This window comes from Argiope bruennichi, chromosome 1, assembly GCF_947563725.1.
Source record: "Argiope bruennichi chromosome 1, qqArgBrue1.1, whole genome shotgun sequence".
Lineage (NCBI taxonomy): Eukaryota > Metazoa > Arthropoda > Arachnida > Araneae > Araneidae > Argiope > Argiope bruennichi.
In genome coordinates this window covers 55,967,227-55,983,335 of record NC_079151.1, presented here as the reverse complement: position 1 = coordinate 55,983,335, position 16,109 = coordinate 55,967,227, and the positions used below count along the sequence as shown (strand labels likewise).

Genomic DNA, 16,109 nt, shown 5'->3' with positions numbered 1-16,109 from the left:
ATGGCTCAGTGGAAATGTCATGTTTGTTTCTTACCGTAGTTTCAGTTGTGGAAGCGCTGGAATATTTCTATCAATGTTTTGTATTCCATTTTAGACCATTTATAACTTGATTTTGCATTTGTTTTTTGAATCTAAAAGTCTAATTATATATATATATATATATATATATATATAAAATTGAATACTAGTTTTCTATCGCATTTGAGATATATTATGAAACCAAAACTACATTCTTAAACATTTAACCTGATCGTATTTTTATAAAGAGCAAAATTATCTCATATATTGAAATGCGATTGTTAAGAAAGATGGCATTAAACGTTTGGTATTTATGTATGGTTTGGTTCGAATGTTCATTAATTATTTAAACTACCATAATTTAATTTTTTTTTCTGATGGGAGATGTTTCTAGATCTTAATTTTTACAAGGAAAAAATGTTGTTTTTATATGGCATCAAAATTGCTATGATATTAAAATCAATGCATTATTTATTTATTTACATTTTTTTTAAAGCACTATTCTCCGTGCTACTAATTGTATACTGTTATTGTAATTCCTATAATAATACAAAGCTGATGAATTTAGTTTTGCATTTCAACACATTTTTATCTTAACAAGTTCATTTTAGGGTTATTATTATTATTATTAAGTAATTTTGTGAATGTGCTTATCTTTTATTATTCATTTTCTATTACTCATAACTGAGTGACATTCACAGCAATATATAATATTATATATCTATATAAATACTGTTGTATCTAAATGAGTGTTATGAAATAGTGAGGAACGTGTCAAATTATATTTGACAAAATATTTATATTATCCTAACATTTTATTATTCTTAAACATTTTATTTTTTACGAATCTATTTACTTAAACACTTAGCTAATAATATTTTTTTTGTGTGCCCTTCGACTTAGACTGCTGGCTAATCTCATTGATGAAAAATCTACTATTGAACAAAATATAAAAATATTTTGAAGAACATACTAAAGGATTACTTACTTGTTACATTTTTAATGATAATAAGTGATCTAATAAGAAATCATCTTAAAATTGCAGAAATTGTCGACTTATAAATTTAAATTTTATTTAAAAACATATAAAAACTTACAACTAATATTTATATTTACGCATATGGAGATACAAGAAAATGCGAAAATTTCCGTTTGAAATTCAAACGAAATAACACAATTAATTAATGACAAAAATAATTTTACGCATTATTTTTGATGTTAAATATATAATTATTATGAAAATTATGATCAGAAATACAGAAAAAGAAATACTTACATTTCTTAATAAGATTAGTGGTCTAGTAACAAAGAAAGCAAACGAAAGATTTATATCAGCAAAATATTTCTCTAATAATCGTGAGTTCGGAAAAATATAACATTTCATACTTTTCGAAATGATTCATCTATTTTACTTTTAAATAGAGACTAATTAATTTTTAATTCGTCTTAAAAACGAACATATGATAGAAACTCATATAACCTAAATTTTATTTCTTCAATAAATAAAGTGTAATAATTATATTTATTCTATATAAATTATATTCATTCAAATTGTATTCATTCAGTAAATATAATCAGAATAAAAATCTTGGATTTTTTAGTAAAAGTGGCAATCAATAAATTTGTTAAGAAATTATGTTCTTTTTCTTTCAAAATATGTAATAAAAATCTGATAACTAATTTCAAGAAGTTAAAGCTTTAAAAATTAGTATGAATTATCTGAGTAATAAAGCCTTTTTATTACTCAGATAATTCATACTAACTTTTAAAATTAAAATGAAGTTTCAAAATAATTACTACTTAAAGTAATTCACAAAAGATGTCGCTACTAATCAGTTTGCTCTTTCGTTTTATTTTTATTTTATTTTTTTCTGAAAAATTCCTATCTTATAAAATTCATTTCATAAAAGAGAAAACTAATAGGCTGAAAATCTCAAATCACCGTGCTTTCTTTAAACAACTGACAAATTCAATTGAATTTTCGTGTTACAATCTCTGAAATTTTTTATTAATATCAATAATAATTTAAAATTTCGTTTGAATGACTATTATAACCGGAAATTAAGTAAACAAAATGTGTATATTATAAGAAAATAATATTATATTGAATAAAATTGTTAATAAACTAATTATATGTTTTGTAAGGAAAGAAAATGTAAATATTTCTAATATACAAAATATGTCAGGTTTTCTTCAGATAAATTTTATTGATAACATTGATAACTTACTACAAAAAACTTGCTTTTTTTCCTCTAAAAATTATTGATAATTTAATCTCTCAATGAGAATAACGGTTTCATGCCTCTCCTAAATTTTCATAGTCCATATGAAGTACTTTTGTATATTTCAGAAACTTGCTAGTAATTTCTTCACACGCTAATCCAGCCATCCATCAGTTGTTTAAAGAGCGACATCTCTTGCAGAATTAGTGAAACAATAAGTGCTTCTGAAAGAGAACGGAAATTTAATTTTTGATTGTAATAATGGCGTTTCATTTTTAAAACTATCCTTCCTGGATGAACTCGAATGTCGAAATTACTTAAATGGTCTCTAATTTATGTTTTATATGAATTTTATTGTAAGCTGTTGTGATATAAAATAATTTATCTAACTCGTTGAATTTCAATTTGATTCATTTCATTTCAAACAAATTTAAATTTTAATCCGTATCGTAAAAATGAGTACTTTTTTTCATCAAAAATATGTTTCTGAAACTTTACAAATAATTTTTAAAAGCTGCTCTCGCATAAAATATTTATAAAGAATGTATATTTTTATTTAATGTACTTTTTTATGTATGCTTATTCTTAGGTTTGTATATTTTTATTTAATATATAAATGTACTTTCTACGTACTAATACGCTAATATACTAACTATGTTTTAGTGTGTACATAATAATTTGCAAGGCAATGTGTGATTTAAAAATAATTCTTTAATTAAACTTTTATAGCTTCATGTATTTTAGTTTAAAAATTTGATTTTGAAGCAAAATGCGGAAATTTTATTGAGCAATTTGATTCAGAAGTCATTTTTAAACATCATGCATTTTTTTAGTTAAAAGAATTATTTAGACTGAAATCAAAGTATTGCTCATACTCTTTTATAATCAAACTATGAATCAATAGATTCTATAAAATCATTAATGAAGTTTAATTTTGTATTTTTTAAAAGGAAAAATATTTCATTAACAAGAAAATAAATCTCTAGATACCTTATTCATATTATTAAATTATTTTCTGCCTTAGTTTAATCATTCTGTCTATTCTAGTATTTAAAACAAGCTGCTTTTTTATAGATTAACACAAGCGGAGTCACAGAATGATTCCTTGAAAAGAAGTTATGAAGCTGCTCAGTTATTGATAGAAGAAACTAAAGCTTCGCAAAAGCAACAGGTAGGAATTAATGAATCCTATATTTGCTATATACAATACTCCCCCCCCGTTCCCCGCAAAAAAATGAACAATTCATTCTGTAAGAAAATGCTCTCATGTGATCATAAATCAGATGACATTTGTTTTTCTTTGAATTAAATTTTCACTATTGGAGGCAATATCTTGCTCGTATTTCGTCCATTATCTATAAAATAAATTTTAAAAGTCCATTTTCTTATTTAAATGGAAATTTTGAGAACTAATTCCACTTTTGTGTAGATATTAATATGTCACATTTACAATATGACAATAGACGGATTGGCGAAAAAAATCCTTGTAACAGTTAAACGAGGGGTGTTCATAAGATTTTTAATCCCGCCTACCTCTTACATTAAAAAAACTGTTAATAGATGTCTCGTACATGTCATTATTACTATTTATTGTTTTAAAATGAATCATTCATAATAATTTAACATTTAATTTGCGATTTTTATGATTTGAAGATTTTTTTTTTAAGAATTTTTATTTTATTTCATTATTGGGTGCTATGTTATGAATCATATTTTGTAGTATTATGAAGACCTTTAAAATCTACAGTAATAATAATTTGAGATTTTTTCCCCCATGTATTTGCATAAGTTTATACATAGCTAAAAGAATCATTCTTTACATTTCTGTTTTGCATTTGATATTTTATGATATTCGAGTAAGTATCAAAATATAAATTAAAACTGCTTCACCCATTAATTATTGCTTATCTATTTATATTTAACGATCATTTAAATAAGAAGAAAATTGGAAGAGAAGAGGAAGATTCCGTCTTAATAAAAAATTTTCAATTACATTTTAATTAAAATGCATTACAAAAATTAAAATTATCCTAAATCTTAATTTTTCAAATATATTTTATCGGTATTTTTATTATGAAATATAAATTACCGTTATTTTTACTATGAAATATATTTTACCGTTATTCCATTTAATTCATGAAATTATTTTGTTTACTACGGAAATTATCTTCTTAATTTTATAATATAGTTAATTCATTATGGTATCTCTCCTGTTTTTATTAATAAACACAGGCCTAAAATTATAATAAGATTTAAACAAGCTTGATAAACACCCTTCTTTTTGTTAGTCCCAAATTAACTTTTAAATTTTATCTCTATAGAGTCATAATGCACAAAAGGTGGACGCAGAAAAATCTGCTTTGGAAAGCAAGATCGTGGATTTACAAGTGGAATTGGCTGCACTAAAGAAAGGAAACGCACAACCTGGTATTTCAATTCACATTTTAATTATTATTTTTCTCATTGAAATAATCTAAATTTCCATAATTTAAATTTTTAATTTGGAATATATATATTTAGAAGTTGGAAAATCTCGAATCTTTAGAATACAGCGAAGTGTTTGAAAGTATAGTGACTGAAACCATTGTTTTGGCTTATCAGTTATGTTTCTAAAAAAATTATGTCAAATTTAATTTATTGGTTCTTAATATATGAAAGTCGTTTATTCCATTCATGCTTTTTATTTTAATTCATTTTTTTCACATATGAATATTTCGAAGCTATCAATTTATATAAATGTCATAAATATCAAACGCTCAGAAATAATTTGGTTTTGTATTATGTAGCATATCCTCTAGGAGGAAAAAAAAGAATGTGACATTAAAACACAAAATCCGTATATAACATTGCACACATTGACACCGCAAAATAATGTGCACTCAGATTTTAAATAACAGTAAAAGTATCATTTGTCGTAAGACTGTGGCATCATGTGAACTGATTTCATTAATAATGATTCATAATGAAACGAAAATATGCTTAGATATAATTTTAAAATATTACATATAAACGAAAATACATCTTTGAAATATAGTATCAACAAAAATAAAATATTTGCTTTTAAACTAGTTGAAATGTTTAAAAATTAGATGCGTATGTTTATTAAATTGAAAAATACCAGTGCTTTCTTTTATGTTTATTCAGAACGAAATAACGAGGCTAAAATTGGTTCTGAATTTGTAGAATCTTTGAACGGTTAAAATTTTCTATTAATAAAATAGTAAGATTGTAAAGAGTTTAAAATATTTTAATAAATAAACATTTTATGGTGTATATAAATTATATCTCTTTACACCGTTCAATAGTAGACATTTTGTAACATAAAGAAATTCTAAACGATTGATTTTTTTAGTTTATAAATGAAAAACTAAATAATTCGTGTGATAATTAAACATCGATTATCCATTCCTCTATACTCTTATTAAGTCCTATTTATAATTTCAAATCAAAACGAAATATATATGTGTGGCATTAATTTATGTGAGCACTTAAGAAATTTCTAGAACTGTTATCTATTTTTCAAAATAAATAAATAACCGTAAGATTTAATACTTATAATATTTAGAAATAGAAATACTAGTATAAAATGCACGTGGTAGCCTCTATAAATTGCATTCAGAATTAAGATATTATGGTAAAATTATTCAAGGCTTTTTCCATGCATGTTTTGAAGAATGTAATGTCATGATTGTATTTAATGGCAGCAATTTTCTAATAGCAATTTTACAATTTCAGATCAAAATTATGAACAGCTGAAAAACGAAAAAGACGCTTTAGAACAACAGGTAATTATATATTTCTTATTAAATATTATCTACATAAAATATTATTTTTTTAAAAAAATTGCATAAATTTTGCTGATGAAAATTTATTACAAAATGGGAAAAGTATTTTTTTCATAGTATTTTTTACATCAGATATTTTTTTAAAAAGTTTAGTCGGATCCTACTGTAATGGTTAAGTGTTTTTTATCCTTCAAGATAAAAATAGTTTTTTTTAAATGTTAAGTCGGATTCTACTGTAATGGTTAAGTGTTTTTTATCCTTCAAGATAAAAATAGTTTTTTTTAAATGTTAAGTCGGATCCTACTGTAATGGTTAAGTGTTTTTTATCCTTCAAGATAAAAATAGTTTTTTTTAATGTTTAGTCGGATTCTACTGTAATGGTTAAGTGTTTTTTATCCTTCAAGAAGAAATTTGAAAATGAAAGTTTTAAAAAATTAAAAATAACTCGAATTTTTCTAATTAGATATGTCAAACTATTTGACAAAAATTTTCGGTTATTGATTTTATAAAAGTCAGTATTATTTACTATTTTGCTCACTGTTTAAAAATATTTTTAACAATTGCATTACATTTACATAAATTCATTTCAAAATATATTCGTTAAATTACGTAAAAAATATTGGCAGAAATTTTATCTGTTGAACTATAAATATGTGTGAAAATAAAAATAAAAGACTAATTTCGTTGGTTTTTTTGTAAAATATCGCGATTAATTTTTATTCAAAGTTATATTCTTTATCTTTAGATATCGCTGCGCAGTCATTATAAACTCACTGCATTTTTTTTATAATAGGTTACTTTTATGAACAGTGTGATTGTGGATATGCAACACAAAAACGATGACCTACGCTCTAGACTTGACATTTTAGAAACTGAAGTCTTATTTGATGGACACCTGCAACTGTAAGTTCTTTAGGGTCTTATAGGAAACTTAGAAACTTTAGTTTAACAGTGTAATTACAGTAAAGTGAATTTGCTTTGTTTCAACATATTTGATACATTCTAACTTTTCTACATATATTTTAAATTTAATTTCAAATTCGTTTTTCTATATCAAATATTATTTATTATAAAATTGAATCACTAAGCAGATAGAATAGTTTTCAAAAATGAACTCATCGTTTTAATCTGTATTTGGAAAACAACAAGCTCACTGAGAAACTTGATTGGTTATGTTAAAATCCTTGATTAAAACTAAATTAAATTAGATTAAATCTCAGTAGGTATAACTTATATGATTTAGATTTCATTATATCCATAAAGTTATTGTTGCAAATTACTTACAAATAGTTTTGAAAATAATTCAAATTATGAAAAATTTGAAGATAACAAAATTGTACTGTTGAAAAGATGATTTTTTTTCCAATTTCCAAAAGATGTATACTTATGTATCAAAATTTTTTTCTGAAAATATCGACGAGAAAATCACAAAATTTCATTTATTTAATTTTCAACTGAAGTTTCGAAAAATTCCTTGCGAGTTGCAGACACATTTTACCTTTTGAAGTTTATTTGTATCGAATTCTAGATTCAACGGTCTAGACTAAACACTCCAGAATTTCTAGATTCGACAGTCTACCCTCTAAAGCGCTAACACATGAAGAGATATATTCGCTTTTAATATTATTAGATATAATAAGTATAGAAGTAAATAATTTGTAAAGTCCAAAAAACATGGCAGCAGTTTTTAGATAATAAATTATATGTAAATTATATGTTATGAATTATATTCCATTAGCTTGTTTTTTTTTTTTTTTCTATTTAGGGCCATACCACAGCATCGTTCAATATCCCGCCTTTTCTGCGATATATGTAATATTTTCGATATTCATGATACAGAGGATTGTCCCAAGCAGAGGAACATTCGACGAACCCCTTCCTATTCGTCACAAGAAAGTGAATTTTGATTCGGGAAATCATTTTTAGTGATGCCGAGCTTCGGAAAAGCATTTTTTTTTCATTTCTTTTTGTTAGCTTAGAATTATTTTATTATGTTTTTTTTTACAAAGTGCCATACAATTTATCTTAGTTACTAATTTTTTTTAACAATGCATGCCTTTTATATCAAAAGGGAGCAATTTTTCGTAGTGTAGTTGATACATTCCTTTTATATTTTCTCTGAATTTCATAGGATGGCAGCTTTTTCTTAGATCCAATCAAACTTAGAGGGATTTCTCTTGTTTATGAACTGCTTCTTTTTTTGCTTTTCGAGTAAAACTTTACAATGCTCCAAAGAGCGAGTTCAAAGTAGAATACAAATATTAGGTCTAGAAAAAGTGATATTTTTATAAAGTTTTTCCACTTTTATATATTCGATTTCCATTTTGTTTTTGAAGTATTATTCTGTAATGTTTTATACATGATCTTCATTTGTATTTGTTTCATATATGGTAAAATTAAAATTCGAATAAAAATTTAATTTTACAATGAACGTCTTTCGTTATTTGTAAAATAATTATTACAATTTTTACTTTTATAAAGTTTAGTTTGATTCATAAGGTGAAGTGAATTATATCAAACCAATGGCTATTTCTTTTTCAAACAATTTTGTCAAATGTTTATACATATCTCTAAGAACACTCTTTGATTTGCATTGTTTTGTTTCATATCACAGAAACAATTAATTTCTTTATTAAATAACACATAATGATTATCAGAGTTTTTCATGAATGTTAATAATAGTATCTATATTAATTTTTAATATAATACCTGTTATGGTTTTCTTCTAAACAGTGACAGATTTATACATTTTACAGCAATGGATAATGCATATTATGAAGACCATATTCCACACAATTGACCAATTTTCATATTAATTCGTTATCCTTTTAACTTAGTATGTTAATGATAAATTTAGTTTAATTTTTTATTTAAGTAAGTTTGAAAATCTATGATCTTTTTAATTTAATATGCATATCTTGAAGAAAGGAGTTAAAATAAAAATACTATTCAAAAATCAATCATAATTATTACTAAACCATTATAAATGATTTACTTACAAGTAACAACATTTAATTATTATGATGGTTATTAGGAAATAATGCATTTCAAACAAATATAAGATTAGAAATTAATATTTTATGGAAATTATCGAATGTAGTCTTCCATGATCGTTGTTATTTAAATGAACAATTATTATTTCAATTTGTTAGCAGTGAATGATTAAGATTTAATTATTTAATAATTAAATTTAAACATTTTTTGATTTATAATTCATAGAAAATTGTTTACTTGGCATTTTTTAATGGATCTGAGTTGGGCTTTCTTTACTCGGGCGACCTTAGATTACTGTGCAGATTGCTGGGATGAAAATCAGCCCCTGTTTCCAAGACGATAATAATTATAATTAAATTTAAAATCGTTTTCGTATATTGATTAAAAAAAGAAAGTATACAAAATAGAAAATATTTCACTCTTTGAGGAAAAAGGGCTATTAATATTCCACTTACAAAATGAGTTGCATGCCTCGTATAGCTGACATCAGTAATCATGATTTGGTTATAAACGTTAATTCGAAAATAAATGCCAAAAACGGGTCGATCAAAAATTTATAATTCAATACCAATCTCATAATTTATTGTTTCAAAACAACAATAAATTTTCAATCAATCGTCAATTTTAATTATCCGTTATTCATCTAAACAACATTAAGCTGGCGGACGAATCAAATTGCTTGGAGAGCGACAAAATGCAGGAAGGCTTTAAAACTTTGAAAGATGATGAAATTGTTTTTAGTGTAAATATTATTGAATTAAGATTCTGAGGAATAACCTCAAAAACAGTAGTTACATCTATATCGAAAAATCTATTCAGAAATTAAAACAATGTTATCAAAATACATCGAGTGGCTTGAAATATAAAAAGCAAATGCAATACATACCCCGATTTGCGTCTGGTAAGGAATATCACGAAACAGAAAGCTCTAAGGAGATGATAGATTATTTTAAAATAATTTAGATTAAAAATATCACAATATATTTCTGTACAAAACTACACTTGTAAAGATCTTTTATAAAATTAAATATTATATGTATTATTCATTTTTGTGGAATTTTATTTTCATTTTCGTTCCACGTGAACAGCGAAATCACACCTATGTAGCAAGACATTTCTGCTATGTACCTACTCAGTTATCCGTCACAACTTTGATCCGGAAGGTGAAAGTTAACTGAAATATTATTATAATGACTATATTTTTTATTATAGTTCTTTGCTATAATTATAATACCCTCACTTCTGATCATTTATCGATTGTATTTTGTATTTGATTTTTTTAAATTTATTACACCAGTACCTTGTCATTTCGTATTAAGGATTTCCAGTTGCTAAGGCCTAACTTGACTAACTGAATTATACTTTCTATCTCATTTAACTTTTATATGGGAATATTCAACTATAGTCTCACAAATAACGAGACAACAGAATGTATTGCAAAATATAATTAAGGCATAAACTGCATTAAATATTCTTTTCAATTCCTTCTAAAATTATTGTTTCATTTCTAATAAATTATTTATAAAATCTATCAATAATGGTTTCACATTTCGTGGATACATTTTATTCATTTGCAACGTATTTTCAACAATCCTTTTTTTTTTTCACAAACTTCTTCTGTCTTAGTCAAGACTTTCTGTTAAATAGTTTGTTTGAAATAAATATTGAAATGAGCTTGAAAATCATGAAGTTACGAGACTAGCAATGACATGAAGAACTCCATTTGTTGTACTCATATCGCCGTAAAGCACTTTGGATCCTGATATTATGATGCAATCTGCGAAAGAATGTATGAATTTAATATTAAAATATTGAGGTAAAATAATACTGAAATTTATCAAAACAAAAATAGAACAATAATTATTTTATTTAAACTGCACACTTCTATAATTTTTATTAAATTAACACTTAGAAAACACACACTTATACTTAATTAACACTTAAATTACACATGAAATTGCAAACATAAACTACTTTTTTAATATACTTTGAATCTATTAAATTACTTTTTCTGTTTTATACACGGAAACATTTCAACAGATTTTTGAAATAAAAATAAACCACGTGATAAAAATTGCAATATTAGCTTGTTTATTATCAAATCATAGAAAGATTATATGTCATTATTTTTCCTAAGAAAGTAAAACCTAAGAATCTTTTAAAATGCTATTATGCTACTTGTGTCCCCTATTATGGTATAAAATTCTTATTATTAAATTCACAAAGAAATTTAATTCTTGTTCGATTTTTGCAATATATTTCTATACATACCAAATATGCGAATTTTCGACATTCGATTCTTTAAATATTTTCTCTTTTTATTATGATTTTAACAGTGTGAAAATTTATTTTACTTAATAGCTTATACATATAATGCTTGTTTAATTTATTTATTAAGTAAGACAAATTCAAAATGGATATTAATATTTGAAAATTAACATTGTCTAGTTATGTAGTTGTGCAACGAATTTTAAAATGTTTAAGAATATAGAAAAGTAGCCAATACATCAGTTATTGCTTGATATGAAACTATCGTCATTTTGCTAATATTATCATCATATTTTGAATTAGAATGCAAAAAAAATGTTCTTGTTATTTGAAGCTAATTAAAATGAATCGATTGAACTGGGCAGTTTTTAAATCTCATCGAAAAATTACTGTATACAGAACAATTTATAAAAACTGCTGAATCCAGATTTTCCCCATTAGTTATCAATAATTCTGAAAGAATGTTAATTAAACATTGCGAGTACAATTCGTTAGCTAATAGATACAGAAATTAAAAGTATCTGTAAAGTATTTAAAGTACCTACGTATTCTAAATTTAACAGAAATGATTTCAATAAAGACAAAATTATCAATTCTGACAAAATTCAAATATGATTTTTATCTAATAAATGATAATTGTTTTATTTGTTAATTTGTTAGTTACAATTTCTTCCCTTAAACCTTCCTTATGCTTTTTAATTCCTAAAAATAAATTTTGAAAGAAATCTATACAGTATTTTAGGATTTCCATAACATTCATTTATCAACATAGATGTGTTAAATGTTTTTTCGAGGAATAAACTTTCATCTTACCTGGTGTGACTTGAACAATAAGATATGTGTTCGCTTCTGTAAGCAGTGTCTGACCATCTTGAAGACCGTTGGTATAATAACAACCTTTTACCAAATATCTTTTCACAAATTCTAAAAGTCAAAAACATTTCTAAAATAATTACATAATTCGGAAATACTATTCGTTAACAATAAAAGAAATTTAGTTCAAGTGAAATATGAGTTAAAGAAACAAGTTTTTTCCACGCTGATAAAAATGTAATAAACGATAACTTATCAGTAATTTAAAAACGACTTTGCATATGCTGTCAAGAAATATGAAATTCAAATCTAATAAGAAGTATTCAATATCCTATTCTTCATTCTATGTTTAAATATCAATCCAAAACGGAAGAATATTTAATTGATAAAACAATATAAAAACAATATTGATAAAACAAAGAAATTTTAGATAAATATCGTAAAACATTCTTGATCATAGACTTTTTATAGTATATTTTAATAAAAAAATAATTATAATAAATATTTTAGAATTTAATAATAATTAAGATAAAATATTAAAATGGTAAAAAAATAATTCCAGTTTTCGAGTACTGATAATTTGGTTGGTTGTTTGATTATTTCCTTCACTCATACAACCTATTTCATTTGATTTTAGATTTTAATCTTACTTTTGAGGGAATTTGAGAATCATTTTAATAAAAACTGTTTGTGAGTGTTGATATTAACTTCGTGTTAGTAAAAGACAATTTTATCATTTTATTGTTCTTTTGCTTTCGCAAAGGAAACTGTTGATTATCACACAAAGGTACATGGAAGAGTACTGATTCTAAATTCAAGAGTTAATGCGGCAATGAGTTATTGGTATAACTCACTCGCCGAAATTAATTAAATTGATTTTACTTTGAATTTTCACTAAAAGGTGACTAACAATTCAATTGACTATTTCGGTTTAAAAATGGCCATGATTATTGTTACAATAATAATTGCTATGACCAAATTATTGCCATAATGTATTCGGAACATCATAATTCGTTCATGAGAATAGAGAATCGTTCTAAGTACATATTTCAACCATCTACAAACATTTGTAAAAGTTAAGAGGCTCAACAAGTTTCAAATTTGTGTTCAATTCTGTCGAATATAGGAGACATTTCCCTAACAAAGTATTTCTGCACTGTTCGTGAGCACATACCCTGTGCTCCTGTTTACAAAAAATAGAAGATTCTACGCAAGAAAAATCAGAAAACAGCTTTCTTGACTAGTTCATCCATTTATTCACATCGAACCACTCCTTATATTTAAACAATTTCCAATAAGCAATTCCATATCACGGTTACGAATATTTCTTCAAGACAATAAAAATTATTTTCTTCATAAACTACTAATTTCACAAGAAACTCGCTTATTTTTCTTGACTACCAAGCAAGCAAGAAATCTTTTCTACATAACTTTCAAGACAACGGGAATGCGCTGCCATCTGGGGTTAGAAAGGGGAACTAATCTCGACGCACACTAATTAAATCAAATCAATGGAGGATGTATAAGTATATATTTATGATTTACACACCCAAAGACCTATTTTACAATAAATGGCAAATGGATTGTTTGTATATAATTCAAAAAGAACCTGTAAATAACGCAATAAACCAGCATAAACTAAAAAAAAAAAAAAATCTTGACATTTTTTAAAGTAGGACTGAGCTATTACTTTTGATGAAATTACAAACATATTGTATATATTTCTTTCTTTCAATATGTATTGCTAAAAACTATTGAAACTAGATAAAATATTCATAAGCAGATGTCTTAAACTGATAGATTTTTAGGAATAATAATTAAGTTTCTATGATAGTAAAACGACATGTCCTAGTGGTTCGTAAAAACTTATTGGAATTTCGTTGAGAGAAGATGTTGCATCTATTTTAAAGCCCGGACATTCAGTTATTAAACTTAATTTATTGGTTTTTTATTTTTAAAAAATGAAATTATATGAATTTGGGATAATGAAATTGCAAGAAAATGACAAAATGTTATCAAATAAAATGTAAAGTATCTAGCATAAATAAAAATTTATTTAATGCTTTTCCAAAATTAGTGTTTTAACCCGCGCGTGCGAACTTATTAATGAATATTTAATTTTGATAACTTGATTTTGATATTTTCTCTCAAAATTTTATAAAGTAATAAAAATTAATTAAATGGATTTGTTAATTAATGGATCTTTAATTCTTACATAAAATAAGCATATAAAATTTCTTAAATAAGCATTAATTCCTCAGGCTTCGATTATTTATTTTTTACAATTTAATATTTTCTGCTACTTTTAAGTAACTTTATAATATTTATTAAAATGTATCTGCAATGAATATGTCTGAAGCAATGACGACGAATAAAAAAAATATTATAATTTTCTTCTCAAAATTACTGATTGCTACTTTATATTATTTACCAAATATAGAATAAAACTTAATATTAAAATAAAATTACTTGAAAAAGTTATTTTTTAAATATTTGATATATTATTTCGATTTTTTTAACTAAACAACATAAAAATGTGGGGAATTACTATATACATTTCGAAGTAATTTAAAATTACAATTTCTTTCCAATCAGTTATTTTAGATTTTTTAATAGATTTATTTTAAATTAATTTTAGATTTTAGATTTATTTTAAATTGGAATGATTTGTACGCAATAGAGTTATTCTGAACCACAAAATAATTTGAAAATCTATGGTTTTGAGCTTTGTCTGCCTACATGAAAAAAATTCAATAATTTCATCTTTGCGAACTTACCTATAGCCAGTTTTCTATTAGTGATCAGTCGTTGATATTCTTCAGAATCCATGTCAGCAAAAGCGCAAGCATTAGGCGCAAAGAGAGTGTATGGACCTTCATCTGAATAATTAGAAAATGTTTAACAGTATTATTTATCTATTAAGTAATGAAACAAAACACATGATGATAAGTTTTTTTAAAAAATTCTCCAGAAATAGAGCGGAAAGGTGGGAAAGAGAAACTTTGATTATTTTGTAAAGTCTATTGACAAAAAAAAATCTTAAATCATTTCATAATATCGAAAGTGAAGATATGAAAATACTAACTTGTGTAATTTAGATTCTATATTATAATATTCTTACCATATTTCAAATATATTCATAAAATCGAGAGATATAAACTATGACATGTATATATGTTCATGAACATATGTTTGGCACGTACATATTAACATTAATGATAAATTATTAATATCAATCATTTCACAACAGTTATTTAACAGAAAATATTTCTTCCTATTTAGATTTAACCACTTTTGCATAATTTTTTCGATCTCTTTAAATTTCTATATCGATATCATTTACAAATTACTGTCCTGAAAACCGTGTATGCATTCTTGTTACACATGCAATCTTATATCAATAGCTTAATAAAATGAAATATTGGCAAAAATTAGCACCTAAATAAAAAATGTTTTGTTGATATTCATGTTTGTAATTTTTAATTGTTTTAATGACTTCGATGTGTTTACTCAGCAGGATATAAACTATGTATATAATAAGACAATTTTTTTTTACTGACATTGAGATGCTCTATGGCCTAAAAAATTAATCGTAAATTTATTACCTAAGCGTTGGTGCAGGGAAAAAAATATAATTATAATTCAAGAACGTATTGTATATCAATATGTACTTACATTCTTTTTAACATGATTTTCAAAATTAAATTCATTTTTTGCTATATAATAGCTAGTTGTTAGCAATAATTTTAAAGAATCTCTTTGCAACTAAATTTTGTAAATATCTGGCCAGACTTGAAACATCTTAAGCAATATTTTTTTTATTCGCAATCTCTTTCCGGATGGAAAATAAATGGTTCAGTTCCAATTTTGTCAAAAACATTTCTTTCTCTCCCTTTCCTTGAAAAACTAATAGGATGCTGCTGCATTAGTCAATGATTGATACAAAGTAAAGATAAACTTAAAAGTCGAAATTTTTTTTACTCAGTTTTAACTAGATATTAATGAGTTA

At 24.7% G+C, this 16,109-nt stretch overlaps 2 protein-coding genes across 3 annotated transcripts in view; one reads left to right on the top strand and one right to left on the bottom strand.

The window, feature by feature from the left end:
* The window catches only part of LOC129963014 (restin homolog), a 101,447-nt gene extending 93,058 nt beyond the window's left edge, over positions 1-8,389 (top strand). The window contains exons 18-22 of one of the 2 annotated variants that reach the window (XM_056077029.1): positions 3,315-3,411; positions 4,562-4,667; positions 5,976-6,025; positions 6,819-6,928; positions 7,791-8,389. In XM_056077029.1, the coding sequence (XP_055933004.1) occupies positions 3,315-3,411; positions 4,562-4,667; positions 5,976-6,025; positions 6,819-6,928; positions 7,791-7,932 (505 nt within the window). In that variant the 3' untranslated portion in view covers positions 7,933-8,389. The remainder of the gene's footprint in view (positions 1-3,314; positions 3,412-4,561; positions 4,668-5,975; positions 6,026-6,818; positions 6,929-7,790) is intronic. The other variant, XM_056077021.1, reaches the window with a different exon arrangement.
* Positions 8,390-10,557: 2,168 nt separating this feature from the next.
* LOC129965319 (periostin-like) overlaps positions 10,558-16,109 on the bottom strand; it is a 46,726-nt gene continuing 41,174 nt past the window's right edge. The window contains exons 18-20 of the mRNA XM_056079172.1: positions 14,878-14,979; positions 12,101-12,211; positions 10,558-10,796 (exon numbers count right to left, since the gene is read on the bottom strand). Coding sequence (XP_055935147.1) covers positions 10,702-10,796; positions 12,101-12,211; positions 14,878-14,979 — 308 coding nt within the window. The 3' untranslated portion in view covers positions 10,558-10,701. The remainder of the gene's footprint in view (positions 10,797-12,100; positions 12,212-14,877; positions 14,980-16,109) is intronic.